At 52.2% G+C, this 22,692-nt stretch overlaps 3 protein-coding genes across 3 annotated transcripts; 1 reads left to right on the forward strand and 2 right to left on the reverse strand.

Moving 5' to 3' along the window:
• Positions 1 to 3,419: 3,419 nt before the first annotated feature.
• LOC34618812 lies at positions 3,420 to 16,054 on the reverse strand. Its single transcript, XM_026336343.1, has 11 exons — positions 15,107 to 16,054; positions 14,910 to 14,959; positions 8,950 to 9,364; positions 8,471 to 8,623; positions 7,808 to 8,055; positions 7,235 to 7,455; positions 6,792 to 6,890; positions 6,333 to 6,452; positions 6,024 to 6,145; positions 5,527 to 5,906; positions 3,420 to 5,442 (listed from the first exon to the last, which is right to left on the reverse strand). The coding sequence occupies exons 1-11, from the start codon at positions 16,052 to 16,054 to the stop codon at positions 3,420 to 3,422; spliced, it is 4,779 nt and encodes a 1,592-aa protein (XP_026192128.1).
• Positions 11,259 to 12,178, reverse strand: LOC113147423. The gene is made up of 4 exons (XM_026338016.1): positions 12,156 to 12,178; positions 11,863 to 11,969; positions 11,561 to 11,695; positions 11,259 to 11,332 (listed from the first exon to the last, which is right to left on the reverse strand). The coding sequence occupies exons 1-4, from the start codon at positions 12,176 to 12,178 to the stop codon at positions 11,259 to 11,261; spliced, it is 339 nt and encodes a 112-aa protein (XP_026193801.1).
• Positions 16,055 to 17,329: 1,275 nt separating the features above from the next.
• Positions 17,330 to 21,429, forward strand: LOC34618814. The gene is made up of 5 exons (XM_026336354.1): positions 17,330 to 17,368; positions 17,517 to 19,949; positions 20,136 to 20,412; positions 20,608 to 21,137; positions 21,355 to 21,429. The coding sequence occupies exons 1-5, from the start codon at positions 17,330 to 17,332 to the stop codon at positions 21,427 to 21,429; spliced, it is 3,354 nt and encodes a 1,117-aa protein (XP_026192139.1).
• Positions 21,430 to 22,692: the final 1,263 nt, after the last annotated feature.

Here is a 22,692-nt window from a genome sequence, read left to right on the forward strand (position 1 = left end):
ACGAATCAATGCGCTTTCTCACTATCGATTCGACCCAAGTTGGAGGTGCCACAGAACAATCAGTACTGGCTTCAAACAGGAACTTCAAAACTCCCCCAATTATTCTGTGAGATAGCCGTGCGGCTAAGTGACCCATATGGGCATTTAGGATAAAAAACGAAGTCAAAGAGGTGCTGGATTTGGGGATTATTAAGCGCTGCCGACACAGTAGGCGGGAGCATCTGGTGTAATTGGGTGAGGCATGCCAACCCAGATGATCCACGGTAAAGCAGCTGCGGACTTCGCTGCCTGCTGGAGAATCTGCGGCTCCGCTTGAATAGTAAATTTAGTCGTCATGGACGGTATTTTTCGCATTTCTTGATAATTGTTCTTCCCCAGTATACGCCCTGCCTGACGTGGATACCCTCATCTACAGGTATCGCTTAGCAGGTTGCTGGTTGTTATTGTCAAGCTTTCGTCTACACTAGGACTCATGCACAGGCATTCTCAGGTATGGTCTCACTACATTTTCTCTCAGGCCTCTTGTGGAAGTTGAAAGTCTACTCTGCTTCATGCGTCGGCTATATGTGCACACAGACATTGCCTCATCAGGCGAAGAGGTAATCCTGAAAGAATACTTATCTTTGTTTCCTTCACGTAAGACGTTCGTAGCTTGTGTGCCTCTCTTCCCGTTGTTTTCGCTCCACCTTCTGGCACACAAATTTGCCTTTTCAGTGGCACTGCTTTCACGTTTCTGCCTGCTTGGGGAGCAACGATACGGTGGAAAATCTTCATCTACTCTTCATGCAATCGATATCAAAGTACAGGAGCAGACGACAGGCCGTGTGTGTGAAATGGTGCGCGGCGGAGGCGTGAAAAAGTTGCGGGCTAAATTACACCAAAGCACTTCCTACTGCACCAGTTATATTTAGGAGAGAATTAATTGCGAATTGGCCTATTCGTTTGTATGTCCTTATGTATTAGTTATTGCAGAGTACGGTTAGCTCGACAAAAGAAGGTGCAATGGTGTGTGTGTGTGTGTGTGTATGTATGTATGTATGTATGTAAAAGTCTGTGTGCGTGATTGTGGACTTGATGCAATATGCAGCTAGTTGCGAATGCTCGGACTGCTCAGCGGGTGCAGACGCGCTCGTCTTAGCTTCCTTTCTCCCTTCACAAATACTGGGAAACCAAAGAGTCAGAGCGCGGAGAGAAAACACTTTGAAACGACACAAACTTTCTGCGGGGCTTTGAACGGGCTTGGGAGTAGACGTGTCTCCCTATGGAGAGCTTAAATGGGGTGTAACAATATAAATTATTGAAACACAAAAGGCATTTAGATATTCCTCCCTACGTTCATGACCTGGGCCACCTAGGCTTCTCCTTGGACAAAATCTTTTCACCGATTGCGTAAAATTGGGTTACGACGTCTTTGCGGGGCCACGATCTGCCAAATTCCAATTAAACTAGGGAGTTTAGAGTATCTGTCTCATTACATGGTATCCTCTCTTCCCTTGTCCTCACCCAACAGGGCTACCATTTAAGGGGGCCGAGGATTGCTGCTGTGCACGTTGTCTGAAAGGCAGGACCCCAGGCCTTACAAAGCAGTTGCACACAGTTGCTGAGCCCACGAGTCCACGGCATACCTTTTTGTAATATGAAGGTAGGCGTGCTTTGTGGAAAATAGAATAAGAGCCCAATTGTAGGACCAAAACAGCAAGACCATCAGTATAATTGCTGTTCTGATTACCGTCCTACTGGTACTTTGCCTGCTACCGATTTGTCGGTCTTTTTTGTTTCTCTGATAAGCTATATGGGCTGTTTTATCTGACTTCTGCATGATTTCAGAGTGCAGTCAACGTGGAGTTGTACACTCCACCAAGCAAATCAGTCAGATTACTCCCCAGTTCCTTGTCCGCCGTAGCTCATGTTCTTTGGGCTCAAGGTCAAAGCGAATCTTTAACACAGGCGTAGAAGACTAACTATAGTTTTACTAAATACCTTAAAGCGTCCTGGGAAACGAGTTGCGATGGACTTTTGTGTGGCCAGTAGCACTGGTCATGCACCACTACCCCTGCTTTGCAGTTATACATATACATCCCAGGGGAAAACATCCGGCTCTAACTTGTCACTTCAAGTGAAACCATCTATTTTTGAATCCGAGTTTTCTGACAATTAGGGTAGCGCGGGGTTATTACAGGCAATACCATCTGCCGTATTGCTGTGAATACCCGAGAGCATTCACTACCCCAGCTGTCAACAAGACGGCACCGTCGATCATAAGCCGTGTCAGCTTTCTTTTCATGGGGTTTTTGATCTTGTGCTTATTTCGTTTCGAGCAGAAAATGGCTCGGGTTGCGCCTTGCACCGACTGCTAATTGGGATGGCTCACTGGTCCCCAAACTATGCAGACACTGTAGGGACCCACCAAAGAAGCAAACAAAGAAGCGTCAAGTGTCCACCTTGAATACTCACATTGTGCTCTAATTCGCTCCATTCAGCACCTATTGTGCACACTGATTATTCTTGACTCGGAATGGCATATACATGCACAGCAAATTAAACACTTGACGGTGGGGCGTGCGCATATTTTAAGACGGTCTTTACACCTGTGGGAGTGCACTCGTTACCATATTAAGGAGCAGGAAAAGCTCTGTGCGCCACGACTCAGCCTCGAAAACTGCAAATGAAATAACTGGAGGAACCGTCCGTTCTCGGTCCCCGTTTGTCTCCACCTGTTACTATTCTGTCAGTTCGCCTATCGTGACTCCATTTCTTTTGCGCAAAGAGGTATTCAGAGTAAGCAACCCCTAATACGGAAACCGTTGGCGGCGGCGAGCTTTCTCTGCCCTGTTCGGTATCCGGGGCTCCTCACAAACAGCTGTGTTCAGTCAGTTAGCTATGGCTGTACACCAAGAACGAAACCCTCTGTTGTCGCTTCGGTTGACCGATGCTAGACAACACGTGTACGCCAATAAAAATTCATTAAGGACATCTGCGCGATGTATCAAACGAGGAAAAGACATCTACAGTCAAGTAAATGTTGTAGGTACAGCCCAATCAATGTTCTGTCCAAATATTCCCTCGTGCTGCCTTCCAAGCAGCAACTAATACTGATGCAAAAGAGATCCCAAAACCAAAATAAGCACACATCTATGAAACCGGATGGGAGCAAACAGGAACACGAACACTATATGGAACAGGTGCACGCACAGCATCATCTGGAATCCTTATATACCCACAAGCATCCATTCCTTGTGTATCTTCCTTTGCCTGTATGCAGTGCTCACTCATAAATAAGTGCCATCAACCAAATAGCGATATAGTGCCATTTTTTCAGTGATCCTGAAAGACGAGGTTTCGCGATACTGGGGTTACTGATGGTTTTGCACTGACAAAGAAACTCGAGGGAAACGGTAACAGCGGCTGCATATTCGTTTTTATTCACCGTCAGATTCAGAACCAGATTCTACAGATCCCATTTTCCTGTTTGTTTGGCGAACCAGGTGAGTCACTTGCCGATTTGCCTTTTTCATATCTGGTGAGAGCATCTTCACAAGGGGTGTTGTAGTGATGGCTTTCCTTCCGTCGAGTTTGCTGCCAGGTCCTGTTGCAATTAGCATTTCGATGAGTTCGTGGGGAGGCACTGTTTCTGTATCTCCATCGTCATAGTCGATGCGGAACTGATTTGTAAAGTATGTGATTTGTTTTTCTTTATCCGTTTCTTCTTCCTTTTCTCCTCCCTTCCCCTTGCCACCTGATCCCTTGGCTTTCTTTCTAGACTCGGGCTCTGCGTCCCTCACCTCCGGTGCCACCGCTTGGTATTCCGTCACGCAGCCATAATACCATTTCAGCTTCTTCGGGTTTTCGGGATCCCGATACTTGCAGTCTACCCTTGTCTTCCCCAAGGTAACTGAAATTAGAGGAATACTACCCTTGGTCAACACTTCGCTTGCATGGACTTCTGGACCTTGAGGGTCTTCTGCACTGCGTCGCGCTGCAGTTGCGTGGATGCGAGGCTGCCTGGTGCCCGCCAGCAGGGCGTTCATACTTGCCTTTCTCTGCAGGGGGTTCATCCCTTCAAGCACCTGCTGCAGCTTCTCTCGGTGTTCCCGCTGAACAGTCAACAACGCGTCTTGGAAACAAGTCAGCAGTGCATCTTGTATTTGCGCAGGAGAGGCGAAATGGGGGTGATCCCAATTAGATGCTAGGTGCCTTTTTGTTAGTCGGCACACCTCAACACTTGCTTTTGCTCCGTATAATTTGTAACAACGCACACATGGCTGCAAAGAACCTAGCAATGTACGAGGCTCTACTAGCATCTCCGTCCGGCACCCCAGCAGCTCTTCACTTGACAGTTCGGAGACAGTTACGGCTACGGGACATGGCTGCATCTTGCTCTCTTTGCACTTTTCCCTGCTGTCTTTGTACACTCTCATCGGCTCCTGAACCACAAAACCTCCAGAACTTTTTCTCTCAGCCCCCGCTTCGGTGGTGTTCGCGGCCTCCCCACCTACAGCAACCTCCGTCGCTGTTGCTTCCTCGTTGCCCGTGCTACAGGCATCCATCGCTGCACCCTCGCCAGATAAATCTACTGCGGGTTCGACACACAAATTCGCAGTTTTGAGGGGAACGTCACTGTCAGCACCAGAGAGAGGGGACTCGGGGACTCCAGTGGAAAGCCCAGCCACCACGTCCCCAGGGAATCCGGGTTTGACCTCAAGTAGGGGGGTCTCTGAGACTTCCTTTGAGCTAGTGCTCTTGCCTTCGACAGTCTCGCAGGCAGAAGTGCCAGTATCGGCTGAGTGGATCGCTAGAGCTCCCTCGCTACCGGTTCGCCCTCCGATGACAGCCTCGCTGGCCTCAGTGTTGCCCCGAGAGGCAGAGCCATCTAGTTCCTGTGCAGATCCTTCCTCGCCCTTCGGTACAGGCAAGGGGCCGCATGAGGAAGCGCCTTGCTCCCCAAAGGCATTGACTAGCCCCTTTGAGCTTCGTGTGAAGTGGGGAGAGGTCTTTGGAGCCTTTCGCTGTCTCTTTGAAAGCAGAGCGCTGATAGATCCACGCCGTAAGGCCGATGGTCTGCGCTTAGTGATGGACGCAGAAGGGTCACTATTGTGAGTCCCTGTGGAATTATCTTTGACCTCCTGTTGTTCCTCCTTAGACCGCAACAGGCCTGGAGCAGCAGCTCGTACTTCCGCGATGGAATCGGAAGGAGACCGCAGCAGTAGCGGGTTGCCATCCCCGAGCACCCTTCGGGCCGTCCAATCAACAGAAAAGTTCATTGCAGCCGCCATCCTCTCCCACTGGAGCCGGCAAATACAGCAGTACCATTTGCAGTCCCCTTCAACAAACCATCGACACACGTCTTCGACTGTTTCTCCCCCGGTAATCAGACCAAACCCACCGGCAGGCAGAGCGGCCTCTCTGCTTTCAGGGACGGAAACGCTTGAAGTACCGATCGCACTCTGAGGGTCATCTGACGCTTTCTGCTGAAGGATCCACGGATCTCTGTGCTGTTGCTGTCCCTGTTCTTGTGCCTGCTGGTGCGGTTGTTGTTGTTGCTGCGTCCAGTGATCGCCACTGTGCGCTCCAAAAATACAACGAAGATGGCAGGGTCTGTCGCAGCCGTCGCAGTGAACGACCTGTTCTCCCCAACGAGGTGCTGTTTCTGTCGCATTTTCTGTCAGTTCCCCAAAATCCTGCGCTCGAGTCTCCAGCCTGCCTTCCGCTGTGTCCTGTTGCTTGCCCACTGCAGCCTTGCTGCTGTTCGGTGCAGCTTTTACGGGGGACCTGGCGGCAGAACTGGAGACCACGGGGATCTCGTCCGAATGACAGTACGGACAGACCTCCCCCATTCGAGCTCGTGTTTGCAGGGTAGCATCGCTATCCCTCACCACGCAATCTGCACTCCTTGCCGGGGCCAGAGTCTGTAGCATGCCAGAGGCGTAACACACACGTAAAACCAGCGCTGACGCAGCAGCGGAAATAGCACACGGTTGTATCCTTTACGGCATCAGCAAGATCAGCAGCAGACACCGCCGCACCTGATAGCCGCCAGTCTTTGCGCCTATCCGGTAGTCGAGGAGTTCGCGAGCAATGGCCTTGTGGGAGGCGTCCTGCACTCGGTTAAACCAATCATAACCGAAGTCCGCCAATACCTCATCCCCTGCAGGCACACGAATATCGGCAGCCCGCGTAAGTAAGCTTGGAGAAAAAATAAAAATGCGGTGCCTGGCTACCTCCCTCCGAAAGGCACTCAGTCTCCATGAAGACAGGTGGAAGACGTTGCGCCTAAAGCGTGAGGGAGGAGGGGCTAGGGAGAGTGAGGAACACAACGGCTAAAAAGAGCACACCCGGTTCAATTGCAACTCCGGGAATGGTGGTAAGAACGACGTGGGGCCAGCCGTCGACAAAGACTTGTTGCCACTCAGTGTTGCAGTGACAAATTCTGTCGCCAAGTAGTCCGATGGTTCCTAAAAAAAACGGGAAATTGCACCCCCACGCAAACCAACCAGCTTTAGATCTACATAATTTCCATTCACTTCATCAGTTGAGAAGGAAAGCTACCAAACAAGCCAAACAGCGAGAAGCCAGCAAACATCGACCGTTGAACAGGCGCAAAAACCGACATCAAGCAAAGGCAAACACCGTAGCAATCTATGATGAAGCAGCCCTTCTGATGACCTCTGTTGAAAGAGGCAAGGGAAGCTTCCTTCTCCAAACAAAAAGGAGGCAAGATCTAAGAAACACTCTTATTTGGAGCAAGAACAAACAAGGTTCATATACACCTCGAAGGAGGGAGAGAGACACACCATAGTGATTGACAAGGGACATTTGATTGCACGCGTCGTGCGAATCCAGTACCAACTCGCCACGCACAGGTAGTGCTACCCGCTTAATGTTGTGGGCCCCTGAAACCGCAACAACACATCTCGTACTCAAAAACTCCAAACCAAGTCTTTTATGACACAAGACACTGCTGAAAACAGAGCCAGAGCGCCGCCACCTGGGCCTGTCCGGTGGGAAAATCAGGCCAAAACTATTCTGTTGCCTAGTAGGCTCTTGTTCCGGCAACCAGTACATGGGAAAGCATCGAGGCGTGAACAAAAGAGGCTACTCAAAGAAGCGTCGGCTTCATTCCTAAAAGATAGACAGCAGCAATGCATAAAATGACACAAAGACAGCTGCACATAAACCCCAACCCCCCCTCCCCCCCCCCATTACCCAGCTGAAACAACAGTAACATGCATCCCACCAGTGACTTGGACTCGGCGTTTGCCTTCGCTCGCAGATTCTGCTGCATTTTTAGTAGCTGCCGTCGCTTTACTGGAATCAACTGCATTTTCACAAGTAGGCACCGATATCTTAGGGACGGCGGGAATGCCTTCGTCTCCTGAAGAGTCGCTCTCCCTCTCAAATTCTTCAGCCGCGCGCCAGGCCAATGCACAGAATGACAAGTCAAAAACGTATTCGAATCTGCACGCGTAGCACACATGCCGTTTTCTGCTTATGAAAACCCTGTTGACGCGATCTCTGCTCTGCTCTAACCATTTCTGTGCAGTCTTCTGCCCCCCGCTGCTTCTATCTTGTAATTCGAAGCCCAGCCTTTCAGAGGAAGACCTCGACTCCAGCTTCACGATAAGCTTCCATACACGCATGCGTCTATATATTCATGACCAAAAGCCTCCTTTTTACACAATTTACTGAGATGCGTTCATAAGAAGCCAGCAAAAAGAGGGGGGAGAGGGCAGGTAAAGAGGGCCAGCAACCGAAAAGAGCAGACTGCAGGCGCACAGCTGGCGAGATCCTGATGCAGCAAAAAGCATACCTCTGTTTGTTGGTGCTTCCCGCCCTGACGTGTCCTGTGTATTCTCCCAATATCTTTCTCTCCCTGGATGCCCTTAGTGGCTCCCTGCCAGCGTAGACTACGGTATAGCAGCTCTCCCCAGGCGGCGTTGCAAAGCGCACAGGATGGGTCGGATCGGTAACCCTGCAGACCAGCAAGTCGGGGTTCACGAAGCCGTGAACAACCGACATTATGCTATTCCACATATCCCGCATCGATGATCGGGACACCTGAAGAGCACATTCAGCACCTCAGAGGGGCATAATAGGCCGGAGGCAAGTGCCCCTAGGCAATAAATAAGAGCGCAAGAGACAGCGCAAGGCATCGAGGGCTAAGCAGCGACAGAGGTAGCACGAGGGAGCAGCGACACCCACAGTATGCTACTGAGACGGGGGTATATAACATTACAGTGTGAAAAGGTTTTTTCTTCTCGGCGGCAACGCCGGGGAAAAAGCAGATGAGGCATGGGCTGCCCACAGTCGATACGAACAGGAACGCAGGAACGGTACAGCAGCCGACAACACGCAGATCTAAAAACCATGGAAGCTGGGGAAGTGCCGGAGACAGCTGCATGCACTACGCGACGGAGTCAAGCCGCCGGAACGATCGGTTGGTGGATTCAAACACAGAGGCTACGCAGCTGACCTGGAGACCCCCACGCTTGAAGTCTGGACAGACAATGACGCTGTGCCATTTGCTATGTACCCATCCCTCCCGATTGTTGCCCCAGCCCTCGCATTGCCGCTGGAATGCCTCCAAAAGTCGCGCATGCTCAGATTCAGCGCGCTCGTCTCGCACCTGTGAAAACACAGAAAAGCCCGCATTGCTCACTCTTGACCCCATCAACCTAAAACAAGACAGGCTGAAGCCTCCATAAATGCTATCAAACAGGAAGAGGAAATGACAAGCGATATGGAGATTGAAGGAATTCAGAAAGGACAGGTTACGAGCGCATCAAATCGTTGACGACACACCATTTGACCAGAGCCCGCCAGCACGGAGAGAGAGGCACCAAGAACTAGGTTAGCCGAAATACACAACAAGCAATGAAGGATTCCATTTAGAAAAGGTAACAAGGTGGGGACAGGGACGAGTAGAATCAAAACCGTTCACCAGGCGCTTACCTGCGTAGCGGCCCACTGAAGTCTCCTTTCTTCTAGCACTTCCTTTAAGGTAACCGGCTCGAGACCCCTTGCCAAAAGGCTGTCGAGAAAGTCCTTAGACAGCTCAGGCAGCGAATCCTTCACCTTTCGCGCCTCCTCCAGCACTGCAGCAGCGGAGACAAACTTGCTGCTGCTCCCACCACAGCAACCTCCCGACCCAGACAAAATTGTAGTCCTCGCCTTACTGCGACAATTGAAGGGAGTTTTGGGGGGCACCCCTCCTACGCCTGTCTTCCGCTTCCGGCAGCCGGAAGAGCACTCGGAGACCAACGCCTCCTCTGGTTTTACTGAGGGGGGGCCCTGGGCCCCCTCATCTGCCCGGAAAGCAACAGCCACATTTGCCTGGGCCTGGTCATTCTCTTGGCTCGCATTTGGGCTGCAAGCAGCCGTTTTTACTGGTGGATGGTGCGTAAGACCCACGTCCACTTCCATTGGATCTACGGCAGGTGCAGACAGCACAAAAGGACTGCGCGGGGGGAAGGACGAGCAAAACAACAGCAGTGCGAATTGGAGCACCAGCCGTGCCGCTAGCAACTACCAAAACAAAGGCTAGCAGCAGTGTACTGTAGCAGGAAGACTGCAGAGACCGCGCAGCTGCAGCGGTCGCAAACAAGGTTACTGTTTACTAATGGCGGAAGTGGCAGCACCGTAGGCCCCCAGTAGAGCCCCGGAGGTTGCAACCGAAGGACTCAGTAGTAGAAATCAGAGAAGGGCCACCACACACTCAAGGAACTCTTGCGCCAGAACAAGTGCCGCGGTCTGATTCCGAGGTTCAAGGGGCGCTCCTGTAGGTGCTTGTTAGGGAAGAGTCCCCTGGCTTCTTTGGGGTTTGAGAGGCCTCTGATTACGGCAGCACCTCAGGAAGGGGGTCTCCGTGCCCCTCCAGGCGCAAGATTGATATCCCACGGAGCGAAATCGCAGGGCTCCTGCTAAGCAGAGGGCTGCTGCCGTGCGGAAAACAGCCTGGAGGAGAAAGCAAGGCGGCGTTGTGACCTCTGCATAAGCGCAGAGCGACAGTGGTTTAGCTGCCGATTCACTCCAGCAAAAACACAGCAAGGAGTTTAGTGTAGAGGTCGCTAAGCTATACGGGGGGGGGATCTTCGCAGTACGGGGGGCTGGGGCGTGAGGCGGGGGCTACCAACCGCTGCCAGCGTCTTCTGGTCTCTTTACTCTCTACTGAACAAACGACGTAGCTCACCCGTTTCTATTTCCAGTTTTTTCTCCCTCGAGTGTGTTTTCTCTCCCGCAGTATACTGCGATACGCGGCTGTCGCACCCCAACTGCAAATCCCCCCGACTCGTACGTACTCGGCAGTATACAAACACACACTTAGGGGGTCACCCCACCCTCCCCTGCAGTCCCCCCCTGGCAACTAGGCGAACAAACTCCTTGCTCGATTTTTAAGTTTAAAAATGTGTATCGTCTCCCGATTTAACACCCGGTCTGCTTCCTGCTAGTGCTAACGAGCAGCAGCAGAGGTCTTTTACCTCTACACGAGCTGCCTGTTTGCAGTACCTCCAGTGCGGGGCCTCTAGCGTCCTTTTGAGTTAAGTCGACGAGGTGACGCTACACCCCTTGCCCCTGCGATGCCCAATAATGCGGTTCTCCGCCTATTTCTGAGGGCCCCTAAAAGCGTCCCTGTCAAATTCGGGGCCATAACGCTGAAGTGTACACCACCTCACCCCTTGAGGTCCGAGGGGGTGAGTGCACAGAAGAAAGTGGGTAGCGGTGGAGGGCAAAGCCCCTTCTACGTGAAGAGTTTTTTTGTCTCACAATCCTAACCCGTGCATGCAGCTACTCTGAGTACCAATAACTTTTACCGCATGTAGAGGATGTGCAGTATACAGAGCTACAAAAGAGTAAAGGTCCTATATAGGCCATCCATTGCTCCAGCCCCCGAAAAAAGCAGAGTAAGGGATAGGATTCCTGCGAAACTTTAGTGTAGCTTGGTAGACGCTCATCCCTAGTTTAAACTGTCGCACAGTTTTTCTCTCTAATATATCAGGGCATCAACCCACCACGCCTACACAAAACAGCGCGAGGGAACAGTATTGTATGCATACATTTTCACAAACAAAGAATGCGCAGGTATCTCGCCGAAATTTGTACAAGATAAATAGGTCACCCGCTTTTCGGGAGCAGACAATCGGCCCCTGCTCCTAGCCAACATTGAGGCCTCTACATATAAAAGGTAAACATTCAAGGCCTAATGCCTCTACGCTGGATGCCGCAGTGCTGCAGAACGCGCATCCAGCAGTCAAGATTGTCACTTATTCTGCCTCGAAGAGATGGTTGAACTGAGGGTGGAAAGTCGCTGCAGTGGCTGCGTCTACGAGCTCCATATCTGCATCCGCGCCAAAAATACCGAACACTCAACAAAGGAATGCACGAATACATATGATGCGGCAAAATCGCACAGAAAACAAGCCGATTCGATGCACCGAATAGCAGTGACAATAATGGAGCAACTTCGAAGTCCTCCCGACACCCCATGCAAGACCAAGACTCCAGAAGCCAAGAAAATTTCCGAGTACAGGGGATGGCCTGTCTGAGTTATACGAACAAGACGTACCAATGTTGTCTCCAAGTGGGATAGTTTGGTCTGTGTCCTCCTGTTTGACCGTGAGGTCTTCTTGCACTGTGGCCACTACCTCAACATAACGACAAGGAGGTGGAGGCTCTCTAAAGAAGCACTTCACGCATCTACCTAAAGCAACAAAGGATAAGCCAAAGGCAACAGCGGCAACGGTATCAAGCAAAGCAAACGCGGCAGTAGCACTCTAAAGGAGTGTATGGGAGAAGGGAGCATGGACCCGGTGCGCTTTGCAGGCTCCTTTAGTGCATTTTCAGGAACGCCCTAAGAGCCGGGAGCACCTTCTGACGCTTCTATGATAATGGCATCGTCTTCAGCCTCCTTGATCTTTCCGACGAAACGAATTCTCCTCCCCACGAAATCACAAAGTCGGCCGTACGGCACCCGCCTGAGAAGAGCGACGGAGTGCGAAGCAATATGAACTCTGATATTCTATTAAGCCTAAATCTGTAATTTTCGGCGTATTTTATGGACATTAAACATGCCCTGGGCGAAGAGAGAAAACATGCGTGGGGTAACACCCAGGAAGTGGCCCGTCGGAGGAGGCCTGCAGCAAGCGGCAAGAAATCTTCACCTGGAAGCCTTATTGCCCTCCATTTGTCTGCAAATCAAATTGAAGTGTACAGGGAACAGCAGATCGAAGATTAAAGGAACTACAAGTCCTTGGGGGACTCCAAGGGGGCGGGTGGGTGAGCAGTGTGGCTGTAGTTGGGTCGTTGCGGTAGGCCATATCAGGAAAGGCAGGGCACGGCAGACAGGCGATGTCCACTTGTTTTTGCTATTTTATTATCCTTTATGTTTCATATTGATTGTAATATCTTGTTCAGGCGTACAGCAAGCAAAGTGTTTCCGCTCCAGTGAGAAAAAAGAGGATACAAGTTTCGGGGTCACCTCTAATACCACACCGCTGTCTGCACATTGAAGCGCACTACCACCCGGAATCCTCTAAAAGAATGTCGAAAGTCTGATAGCTGTAAGCCTGACAGCTCAATCGGTCAGCAGTCTTTAGCACATATCTGAGAAGGGTTCACTGACGTGGAAAGGTGGTGAAGGCGGAGGATAGAGATAAGTGCAATATGTACAATGGGAAAAGAAATATCACTCGCTCTTATTCAGGGCTTCCCTCAAAAAAGATATGCCCTGATGGGGCGAGATGCGTCCTGATCCCAGACACTCGTCTCCCCTATAAAACACAGCGACCTGCCCTGGCGCCAGACCAACATCGGGCTCATCCAGCAGCAGCTCAGCTTCTGCAGAGTACTCTCCAAGAGATCTGGAGACTCCCAGGCGACCCTCCGTTGCTGACAATATCTTGAACTTGTGCTTTGCTACGCCAACAAAGCCCGCGCTGTGTCTGACCTGTACAATCAAATCTGCGTTTTCCCCTGGGGGGCCACCCTGTGCGCCCCCAGGTGGCCTCCCCGATAGTATTGCCAAACCTTTCCGTGCAGCCGCAGCAGCTCTTGAGGCAGCATCAGCTGCTGCTGCATTACCTGTAAAAGGGCGTGGCCAGTTTTGGGAGTTCACCTGACTAGAAGCTGCAACAAACTCTGGAGGGGGAATTCCTCCAATCCATTGTATACTATCAACCCTTAGATGGGTCCGTAATTGCCTTAGCTTGATAGCGAGAAAGGCTCTCCGGTCTCCTTTTGCTGCACCCTCGAGGAGAGCGAGCCCTTTGTGCTCCCGTGATCCTGCAGCAACCGCTCGGACATGGGCCTCTGCCGCCTCCTCTTCTTCCCGACTAACAACGAAAAGAGCATTGGCCTCCGGATCCTTCCCTACGACGCTCCAGGGTCCTGAGAGTGTCGGGGGGCCACCGGAGGCGCCGCGACATCGGCGGCAGAGGACTGGGTCAAGAAGTGGCACCACTCCTTTTTGTTGCCCGGCAGTGAACCCCCAGAGGCCCCTATGACGTCCTATAAGGGTTCCAGATGGATAATGCATCACGGGACCCCCTTTATCCCCCAGAATATGGGAGAGAAAGGGCCCCACAGCGAGGGGCCCCAAGAAACAAAGGCCTTGACTGTCCGGTCGCTGGGCAGAGGGGAGTCTCCAACGAAGTGCTATCCTCCGCACCTGCGATACACAAAACCACTAGCAAGTGACAGTCGAAGTTCGCTCAAGGACGTCTCCAGCAGGAAGCGGAAGCAGGATTACACCCTAACACCTTGGCTACTCTCTTACAAAGCCGCCCCGAACCCCACCGCTAGCACCAGCAACAGAGCCTCGTTTACGGGGACAAAATCAAAAAATAACACGCGACGGCCGTTCTCCCTCACTTGGGTCTTGAGAAGGGGCCCCACAGGGAAGAGCACTCGGGATAGCTGGTGAAGAGTCAAACCGGAGAGAAAATATGACTGATCCTTTGCTCCGTCTGACCCCCTGAGCAACCGGGGGACCCCTGCGTAGCAGCACCACTAGTAAGTGAATGGGGCACTAAGCACTGCAACAAGACACCGTTATCCATTATAGATTACCAAGACTCTTAGACAACAATCCCCAAATCGACGTCACGAGTATCGGTCAAAGCAGGGCATGCTCTTGGCGCTGAAGCAGAGACCCAACAAAGAGAACTCCACTATTCTACTTTCCTGACGGTATCTTGGCAGAACAAGAGGCTTGTGTGCCGCAGCTCATGCACATCGTCAGCAACCACAGCAGTGGTAGCTGTCACTTTAGCAGCGTACCCTGCTGCATGCAAACTCTGGCGTAGTGGCCCGAGGCAATCTTGCCTTCAGTGTCGCCCAGAGCCTCCATGAATGCCCCAAACTTGACAAGGCGATTACAGCTCCAGTCGGGGTTTAGTGTGAGACCCGATCTGAGACAAAAAACAAACTCATCAGTTCTCGCGCAAAGGGACTATCTGCCATTGTATTATGAATATGAAATACACCTGCACCCCCTAACAGTAGCTCCATTAGACATTGTGACCATAAAGTTTGATCGACCAAGGCTTCAAGCTCCAAAAGGACTAATGACTAGCTCGCAGTCCCTTAATCCTTCCTGACACCCAAAGCAACTCCCGATGCCTAAAGGAGCCCAAGAAGAGACACCTAAGGTTCGTCTAGGATGTCTGCAGCGGGGTCCTTTGCCCATGCGGCGAACGGCCTTCTGACACTCGATCTTTCGAAACAGGCAACTGCAGTAGCGCTTCCTAGCTACTTAAGGCATAGGGCTGAAGAATGTCAAAACCTACCGGGCGCCTTCTAGGAATGCAGTAATAACCCTTTCCCAGTACTCCTGCTGCATAGGCACGACTTCTAATGCGAGTCCTGCGGCTGCTGATGCCAGTGATGCAGCCTCAACGTCCGCTCGCCACGGACACGCCGTTGCCGCAGCAGCGGCAGCAGCAGCTGCAGCAACAGTTCCCTCCTGCTGTAATTGTTGCTCCTGCAGTCCCTGTAGCTGCAGCTTGAGCTGCGCAGCCTCTGGTGCCCAAACCTTGAGAAAGACAGGTTTTGGCCTGAAGCCCCACTCGCGCAGCAGCATCAGGGAGACAGAAGAATCGACACCACCAGACACCAAGACATGCACTTCGTCCCCGGCTCCACCTGCAACAGGAAGCGACCTACGGCTCTGCTCTGACAAGGCTGCTGTGGCCACATCGTGCGTCATCAGGGACGTGGGAGGGCCTAGAGGTGGCACGCCAACGTCCGACGGATCAGAATCTCCCAAAGGAAGTTGGGAGTACCTCAAAGAGGCACCCACCAACGAGTTTTTGCCTTCTGGCACTTCTTCTGTGCGTCTTTTCGCTGCTCTAATTGGTGCATATGTAGCATCAGGGAGTCTCTCTGTTGACGCTGATGCCTGTACAGCTTTTACTGCCGCTATTGATTTAGGGCCCCACACCAACGCAGCACCTTCAGAGACTTCACAGCTAGAAGGCTCTTTATCTACAAAGAGTTGCTGTAACAAGTCACGGGTGGACTCAGCAAGAACCTGAAGGGCTGCACGGAGGCCTTTAACGCGAGTGTCCGGTAGAAGACCCACCAAGCTGCTACGCTGCAGCAACTGGGTCGGCCCCAGGGTTTCTAAGGCCCAAACGCCACAAGGGGGTCCCCCACTGAGGCCGCGGGAAAGCATGTACAACAGGCCTCCAACCACGAGTGAGTCACTCTTCGTTTGAATATGCACACGAACGCCCTCCCTTGCTGCAGTGCAGCACAATGGGTGGCTCATGCTTGTATTTCTTCTGGTGTAGCCAAAGGTTGCGGGGAGATGAAGTGACACTCTGACAAAAGCTGATGCTGCACAGCCGTTGACAGGCCTCCAAGAGTCGGCCAAGGTTAGAAGAGGAGACTCTACAGCTGCTGTTGCGTTTGTTGCTGATGACGGGGCTGCTACAATATTTGTTCCTTGAGACGTGTTTCTCTGCAGCGTCGAACCCGGCGTCTCCGAGGGCCTACAAAGTCTGGATCTTTCTGAGTGCCCATCTGGGGTGCCATGGGATCTCTCCAAGGATAGCTGCATCAATAGCTTTAAGCGGCTCTCTGCAGTGGGGGCCCTCCTGAGGGCCCTGGAGATTGAGAGCCATCTGCGGGCACCCCCAACTGCATCAGGGCCCACAGAAGGGATGCTTAGGCCTGTACAGGTGCAAAGAGATGTGTTTTCTGGCAATTCCGACACTGGTGGAAGTGAGACTTCTGCAGCTGGTGCTGCAAGGAAAGAGGCCTGCGCAGCAGCACGGAATTGGGGCCGCCGTGCATACGATTGTCTATATGCAACTGGGCAACAGGTACTATGCAAACGGCGGAGACTCCCGATACCCTGGAGTTTTGGGCCTAAATGGTTTCTCCCATAGGGGCGATATGTCAGCCACGACAGAGTCTGCTGAGGCTGCCCTGATACGGAGCCTCTGAGCCCCCCACATACAACTTGAAGGTTATTTTTAACTCCATACAAAGGACTCCAGAGACACAGGATGGAAGGAGCCCGTAGAGACCTTGCTGAAGTGGCCAAGGCATCTCCTATAGGCAGCGGCAAACAAAAAACTAGGGCAGCCCGAGCAAGACTCCACAGGGCTATGAGCCCCTGCATGACAGAGTCCCCCAGGGAGGTCGATGCTTTGAAACCCTTGAGGTTGTTAAACTGATGGTCCTTCTCACTGAGGAGGCGCGGTTTAACTAGGCCACCACTGACGCTGCCGCCCCCGTTGCTTCACTTCTCGATGATCCTAATTTTGCTGTCATGCCGGCTGCTGCGCTCAGCCTGCCGGGTCGATAATACCTCAAAGGTTTTGCTTGTAACTGGTCGTATCGGGCGATCAATGTCCGGAAACCTCCAAGATTCGGCAGCACTCCCCATTGAGGAACCGAGCGATCCAAGGGGGTTGCAGTAGCACGAACAATGAGGTTGTCGTGCCCATACACCAAAAAAAGAGCAAATGCAGACCCCACAAACTCATTGATGCTTCTTCTTTCCTACATTCTCAGGATTTCGCTTATTTGTTTCGGAGGAGCCTCCGTCACACACGTGGGGGGCTCTGGGACCACAGGGGCCTCCAAGAAGTTCACCCGAGACAGCGTAGAGCCCACCGAGCTAGGAGCTAGTGTCGCCTTTCTCTTAAAAGAAGATCGAACTGTTTACGATATGGGAAACGGCGGATGGAAGAGTACGCCGATAGAATGGCTCACCCGGTGAAGGCCCTTCAGCACGATCGCTTACTCGACAACAGGCTGAGCAGGGAATGGCCAGTTGTACAACAGCAGCAGTGCCAGCGGTGACAGGATTTGAAATCCGAGCACAATGAGCAAACGTTTCCGTGCAGCCAATGCAGCAGCAAGAGTCTAAGAGACAGCAGCAGGCGTCCCTGCTACCACCACTTAGGCCCCGATTGCTGGCCCTCCTGCTGCTGCTTTTCCTGCAGACAAGGCTTAGCCCTGCCTCTGGATTCGCGAGGGCTCCAAGCTTTGATGTCTTATTCCCTTCACAGGGCACCTCTGCCCCCCTTGCACGGCCACTTAAGGCAGTCAGCAGCGATTGCAGCAGGAACAACGACAGAAAGGAGACTAGCACATCTTTGAATTGCCCTCGTTGTGTGATACTTAGAGCAGATGATGAGGGCACTAAGGTGGTTGTTGGATGGAAAGAAGGACTTGTGGCCTCCAAACCCCCCAGTATTACAAAGCCGCCGACAGAAGCAGTTGATGTTGTGCCTGTGGAGGTGCGGATCGCACCGGAGACGCAAAAGGCCCTGGGGCTGTCACGTAAAACTCAGAAGCGTCATGTCTTTCTTCCTCTGTGTCTCCTAGGGCCCCTCGGTGGCCATGGAGCTGCCGAGGCGTATCACAATATCGAGTTGACTGCAAACTCCCCGGCCGACACTCATGACCCTCGGCATGAAGAGGAACCCACTATGCCTCCTACAGCTGGGGATACAAGGCCTCTGCGCCAGTCCCTGCTAGAGGCGCTAAAGCAGGCTGTATGCCGTGCCCTCAAGTGGAGGGTCAATTCGTGTTATGGGGCCCCCATGCAGCTGGTGGCTCGCGTGGCAAAACCGAAAATGGCGAGCCCCCCTACAATGCAGCCCTCTGACCAAGCGGTTAGTCAAACCTCTGACCAGCATGCTGCAGTTGGCCAGGCATCCGAGGTCATAGAAGGAGACCCTACTCCTCCGTCGCTGCCACTCAATTCCGATGAAGAGGTCCTGAGGGTTCTACAGGAACACTACGGGCCTCTTCTCACAAAATACGATCGCCATGCGCACGCCTCTGCGTGCAGCAGCAAAGCCAACAATAGTGCTGCCCTCAGTAGCGATGAGAGCAGCAACGATGGTACGATGAACAGCGCGGAGTGGGCCTCGTGTATTTCAGTCTTACGCATCTTGCGCCTACCCAGGGGCCCTAGGCTCTCTCTGGAGCTCCAGATAAAGCCTTCACTGCCTGACTTATCGTTTGCCATGAATGAAGCTACAGTGCTTATCCCTCCCCCTCCCCCGTTGGGAGAAATGAAAGCCCCTAAGGGGCCTACATATAGTGACAACGAGAACCCCCCTCCCTATCAGTTGTTGTCTTTGTACAAGTTCTTCCCGGTGAAGTCTCCCTCAGCGTTTGCCGAGCTGCTAAGGGCCCTTTGGGGACCTCGAGGTGTTCTTGGTAGGGTATATGTTGCTCCAGAAGGATTCAACGCGCAAGTTGCTGCCCCCTCAGTGGTGCTGCCTTGCATGACATCGGAAATGGAGCGGATACCTGGGCTAACGAGCGGCCTGCAGGTGACTCTCGACTGTCTTGTCCCCTTTGATCAGTATTGGAAGACCCCTCCTTTCGATGCTTTGCACATAAGAACTCGGCAACAGGTGCTCAGGGATGGTTTTGATGCCCCGTTGAATTGGGAAGATTGCGGAGAAGAAGTCGAGCCTGCGATCTGGCATCGGAAAGTGCGAGAAATGCTGCAGCAGCAGCAACAACAGCAAAGTCAACAGCAACAACAAGAGCAACCACAACAGCAGCAAAAACGAAAGCTAGTGCTCCTGGATATGCGAAACGCTAGCGAGTACGCTGTTGGCCACTTCAAGGGCGCTGAACGCGTAGACACCCCAACCTTTGCAGATTCGTTTTCTCCTGGTGGCCCCCTCGAAGCCGCGCTGTTGAGGGCTGGGGTGAAGCTGCCCCATGGAAGAGACTCATGCGTTCCGGGCAGCAGATGCAGCAGCAGTGGGGAGGACGTGGAGGTGATGATGTACTGCACAGGGGGCATCCGTTGTGTTAAGGCCGGGGCATTTGTGAGGCAAGTCCTGGGAATCCCGCGTGTCACTCGCCTGAAGGGGGGCATCCTGGCATATAAGAACTTTGTCAAGAACCTGCGCGGGGAGAGCCTTACAGATATAGGTGAACTTGCTGAACTGGACGCAGGGCCCTCGGCTCCCAGACACTTCGCACCTGCTGCCTCTCCGCTCAGCAGGGATGCAGGTTTCACAATAGTTGGCAAACAGGAGGAACAGACAGGGGGAGGGCCCTCAGCAACGGAAGGACAAGCCTCGGTTCCGGAAAGCCTATTTGTGGGAAGCAATTATGTGTTTGACCATCGGATGTGCCAGGAAGTAACTGCAGACATGTTGGCTCAGTGTGACCTGTGTAATGGACCCACGGGGCGCCTTTCCAATTGCAGCAACAGAAGCTGCGGCCGGCGAATGGCCATATGTGCTTCATGTTGCTCCTCTATCGGGATCTACTGCTCCTCAGCCTGCGCCGAAGAAGGAGCGAGACAAAAAGACAGAGACAACCACGCACGAAGACAAAGGCGCATGCAAGCCAGATACACGCACAACAGGTTTATGCAACAAAGAGGACTATGGGCCACCAGAGCACAGCAGCTCTTAGCGGCTCTCAAGCATGGCACCGCAACCAACATTCCACCACGTATGCCAGTTTATTCTTTAATGTGGTCTATATTAGCTTTGACACAGCTAGTGCAAGCCCTTTCGATAGGTTTCAAACACTGATCTCGGGGAAGAGGTGAAACGATGGCGTACTGGTTGGGCTGTGCGAGCCACTGCGTTTGTGCACATAATTCTTCTGCTGATACAGCGGACTCAAATGGTCCCCCTGATGAGGATTTTCGTGGCAGCGTGGAAGATAGTTTATCACGAGATCCCCGAGAGGACTGGCGAGAATGGAGCCACAGAGTGGCGGCTGATGCGTCGTCTCCCTCAGCACTGCATGCAGCTCTGCTCGAGCAGGGGCGGCAAACAGCTGAAAGCCTAACTGGGATTGGTAAAGATGGCCCGCAGTTTTGGTCGGGGCACTTGCAGTCTAGCATCCTCTCAGCCATCAGCAGACTCCAGAGACCCCGGTCAATCCTGGAGATCGGAGCCTTCGTGGGCATCTCCTGTAGGGCCCCTACAGCTGTATTAAAGTGCATCGGTGTTGCCTCGTCCCTACCCCCCATCTGTGGCGTTCGAGCACTCGTTCTGCATTAGATATTTTACCATTCTATGTGCTTCATGATTATACCTCCAGTTCTTACTGCTAGTGCTGCTGCCGGTATTGTTGTGCTGCTGCCGTTTATGTGTAATCTCCGTGCAGCCCTTGCTCTAGCGGAAGGCCTGGCCTGCGGGGAGGCAGAGAGGAAAGATTGCATTGGTCTCTTCGCCATAGAGCAGGACCCCAGAGCTGCGTCAGCAGCACGCAATCTCGTCAACGCTTCTCCGTGGAGCAGTCTGATTCATGTGATCGAAGCAGATGCGCTGGAACTGCTGCGGTCTTCCACTGCAGGCTCAGGGAAAATCTTAGACGGCCCGTCTTCTCCGGAAGGCATGCGGGTCTTCCGACCTCCAGAAAGAGGGTTTGACCTCATCTACCTGGATGCGGAAAAGAGAAGATACGCTGAGTATGTTAGGATTATTCTAAATCCTCAACGGCCCCTGCTGGCTCCAGAAGGGGCCCTTGTAATTGACAACACTCTTTGGCATAGGGGACAGGACGGCAGGAGGCCTTCCTGGTGGAGCGAGTTTGACACCGAAGGAGACTCTGCAAAGGCAAAGAGGTACAATAGGATTTCTGAGGACATGAAGGCCCTAAGAGACGCTTTGCGAAAGGATTCTCGTATTCTCCACGTGAGTTGCTTAACCGCATCGCCTCCTGCCTGCAGAATGGTGTCGCATTCTGCTCGACTCTCAAGCAGTGCGCTTCTTACCTTCTCGACAGCCTTCATTCCATTTAATGCGCATGTTGTTGAACTATAAATCTTAAACGTTGTGCTGCCAGTAGTCATTTGACGCACATCTACATCAGTAGAATAAAGGACTGTGTCGGTGTGTGCATTCTATGAAGGTACTGCTACCTGTTGGAGATGGTCTCTCAATCGTCACTTGGGCCAAGCAAGAGCCACCACTAAAGACTTACTAACCCTATCTTTATTATAAGATTCAGTTTCTATTGCTTTCTTGTCTTCTCGCACTTTTGTAGATAATTGATAGTCAATTGGAAGACAGGGAAAGGTGGGCTCCTTTGCAGAGCCTGTCACGCAATCATAGCACCAATACACAAATCTCTGCTTCGCTGCCCAAGCGCATCTTGCGTACTACTGCACCTGCTTGAAACCTGCTTCCTCACTTTCCATTCCTCGTTCGCTATCATTGGTGATCCTCTTTTCCTCTGTCGGCGGCTTCGAAAGTTCAGCACGATTGCCCCACATGCACGCAAGGGCACGTGGCGTCAGTGGTCACTGAAGGATTTTGTGCTGCAATGGCGCTTGATAATCAAACATGCATATATATCACAAGAAATCATCCTCTATGTCTGGGTTTACTGCTGGGGACATTCTCAAGGTACTGTGGGTGCTTAGGGTAGGGCATCATTCTCCCGTGGCGCAGGAACAAAGGAGGTGGCTATAATAGCGACTAAATATTGACGTGGGACTAGAGCACTTTGGCTCCTTACAGAGGTTTAAAAAGCTTGGATCTCAGCTTACGTATTTGACAGCTAAAAGTCATGGCAGAGCTCACCTAAGCCCTGAACTCTACGTCTCAAATGCTAAGCTGAAATGCAAGCTTAAGCGCCTTTGCTTTTAGACCACTAGTGTACATTATGCTGCTGAAACATCACTGTGCTATCAGTTCCATTTTCGCCATGTTTTGAGCCTTTACTCTTACTGCCGATGCGGCGGCTAGCGTGCAAATAGCAGGGCACCCAGAACCAGACGCTATCGCCGACTGACTCGTACTCTGACCGTGGATACACACATCCGATACTGTAAAGCGGTTCGACGGTCTTGTTGGGCGGACGAAAATACACACAAGGCGGATTACTGAATTGCGAATTGATTTTATTTGCTTTAGAACTGAGACCCGCATTTTACTGTTCTTGACGTGGCCCTCGCACTGCTTGCCCAACTAGTGCTGCTACTAGAGCTGCTGTCCCGATAAGCTTGTGTGTTTTTCCGCACAGCTGCTGCGAATATCTGGCGCGTGGAGTCAAACTGCCAGAATCTCTACCACTTTATGCTTCTTAACAATCGCAGCAGGAATGCCACACCAATAAGGCCGCGCTCTAACGCGCTAATCTTTTGCGGGTAACGTAGCACTTACGTTTCAAGAGATAACGTGTGTCCTGAAGACTTATGCGTCTGCCCCGTCCTAAAGCGATGGGGAGTTGTGACAGCCAGCTGTG

This window comes from Cyclospora cayetanensis, unplaced genomic scaffold, assembly GCF_002999335.1.
Source record: "Cyclospora cayetanensis isolate NF1_C8 unplaced genomic scaffold, CcayRef3 CcayRef3_contig_1, whole genome shotgun sequence".
In the NCBI taxonomy this organism is placed as follows: domain Eukaryota; phylum Apicomplexa; class Conoidasida; order Eucoccidiorida; family Eimeriidae; genus Cyclospora; species Cyclospora cayetanensis.

Excerpts from the sequence above, each read along its gene's own strand:
- LOC113147423 (XM_026338016.1), bottom strand. The coding sequence starts at position 12,178 with ATGGAGGGCAATAAGGCTTCCAG. Across the intron at positions 11,970-12,155 it reads GAGGGCAATAAGGCTTCCAG|GCGGGTGCCGTACGGCCGAC; the intron begins GTGAAGATTTCT and ends CGCTCTTCTCAG. Across the intron at positions 11,333-11,560 it reads CCCACTTGGAGACAACATTG|ATATGGAGCTCGTAGACGCA; the intron begins GTACGTCTTGTT and ends GCGCGGATGCAG.
- LOC34618814 (XM_026336354.1), top strand. The coding sequence starts at position 17,330 with ATGAGCAAACGTTTCCGTGCAGCCAATGCAGCAGCAAGA. Across the intron at positions 17,369-17,516 it reads CAGCCAATGCAGCAGCAAGA|GGCACCTCTGCCCCCCTTGC; the intron begins GTCTAAGAGACA and ends TTCCCTTCACAG. Across the intron at positions 20,413-20,607 it reads AGCCTTCGTGGGCATCTCCT|CCCTTGCTCTAGCGGAAGGC; the intron begins GTAGGGCCCCTA and ends ATCTCCGTGCAG.
- LOC34618812 (XM_026336343.1), bottom strand. The coding sequence starts at position 16,054 with ATGCAGCTATCCTTGGAGAGATCCCATGGCACCCCAGATGGGCACTCA. Across the intron at positions 8,056-8,470 it reads TCAAGCGTGGGGGTCTCCAG|GTGTCCCGATCATCGATGCG; the intron begins GTCAGCTGCGTA and ends TGTGCTCTTCAG. Across the intron at positions 6,146-6,332 it reads CGGAGTTGCAATTGAACCGG|GGGATGAGGTATTGGCGGAC; the intron begins GTGTGCTCTTTT and ends GTGTGCCTGCAG.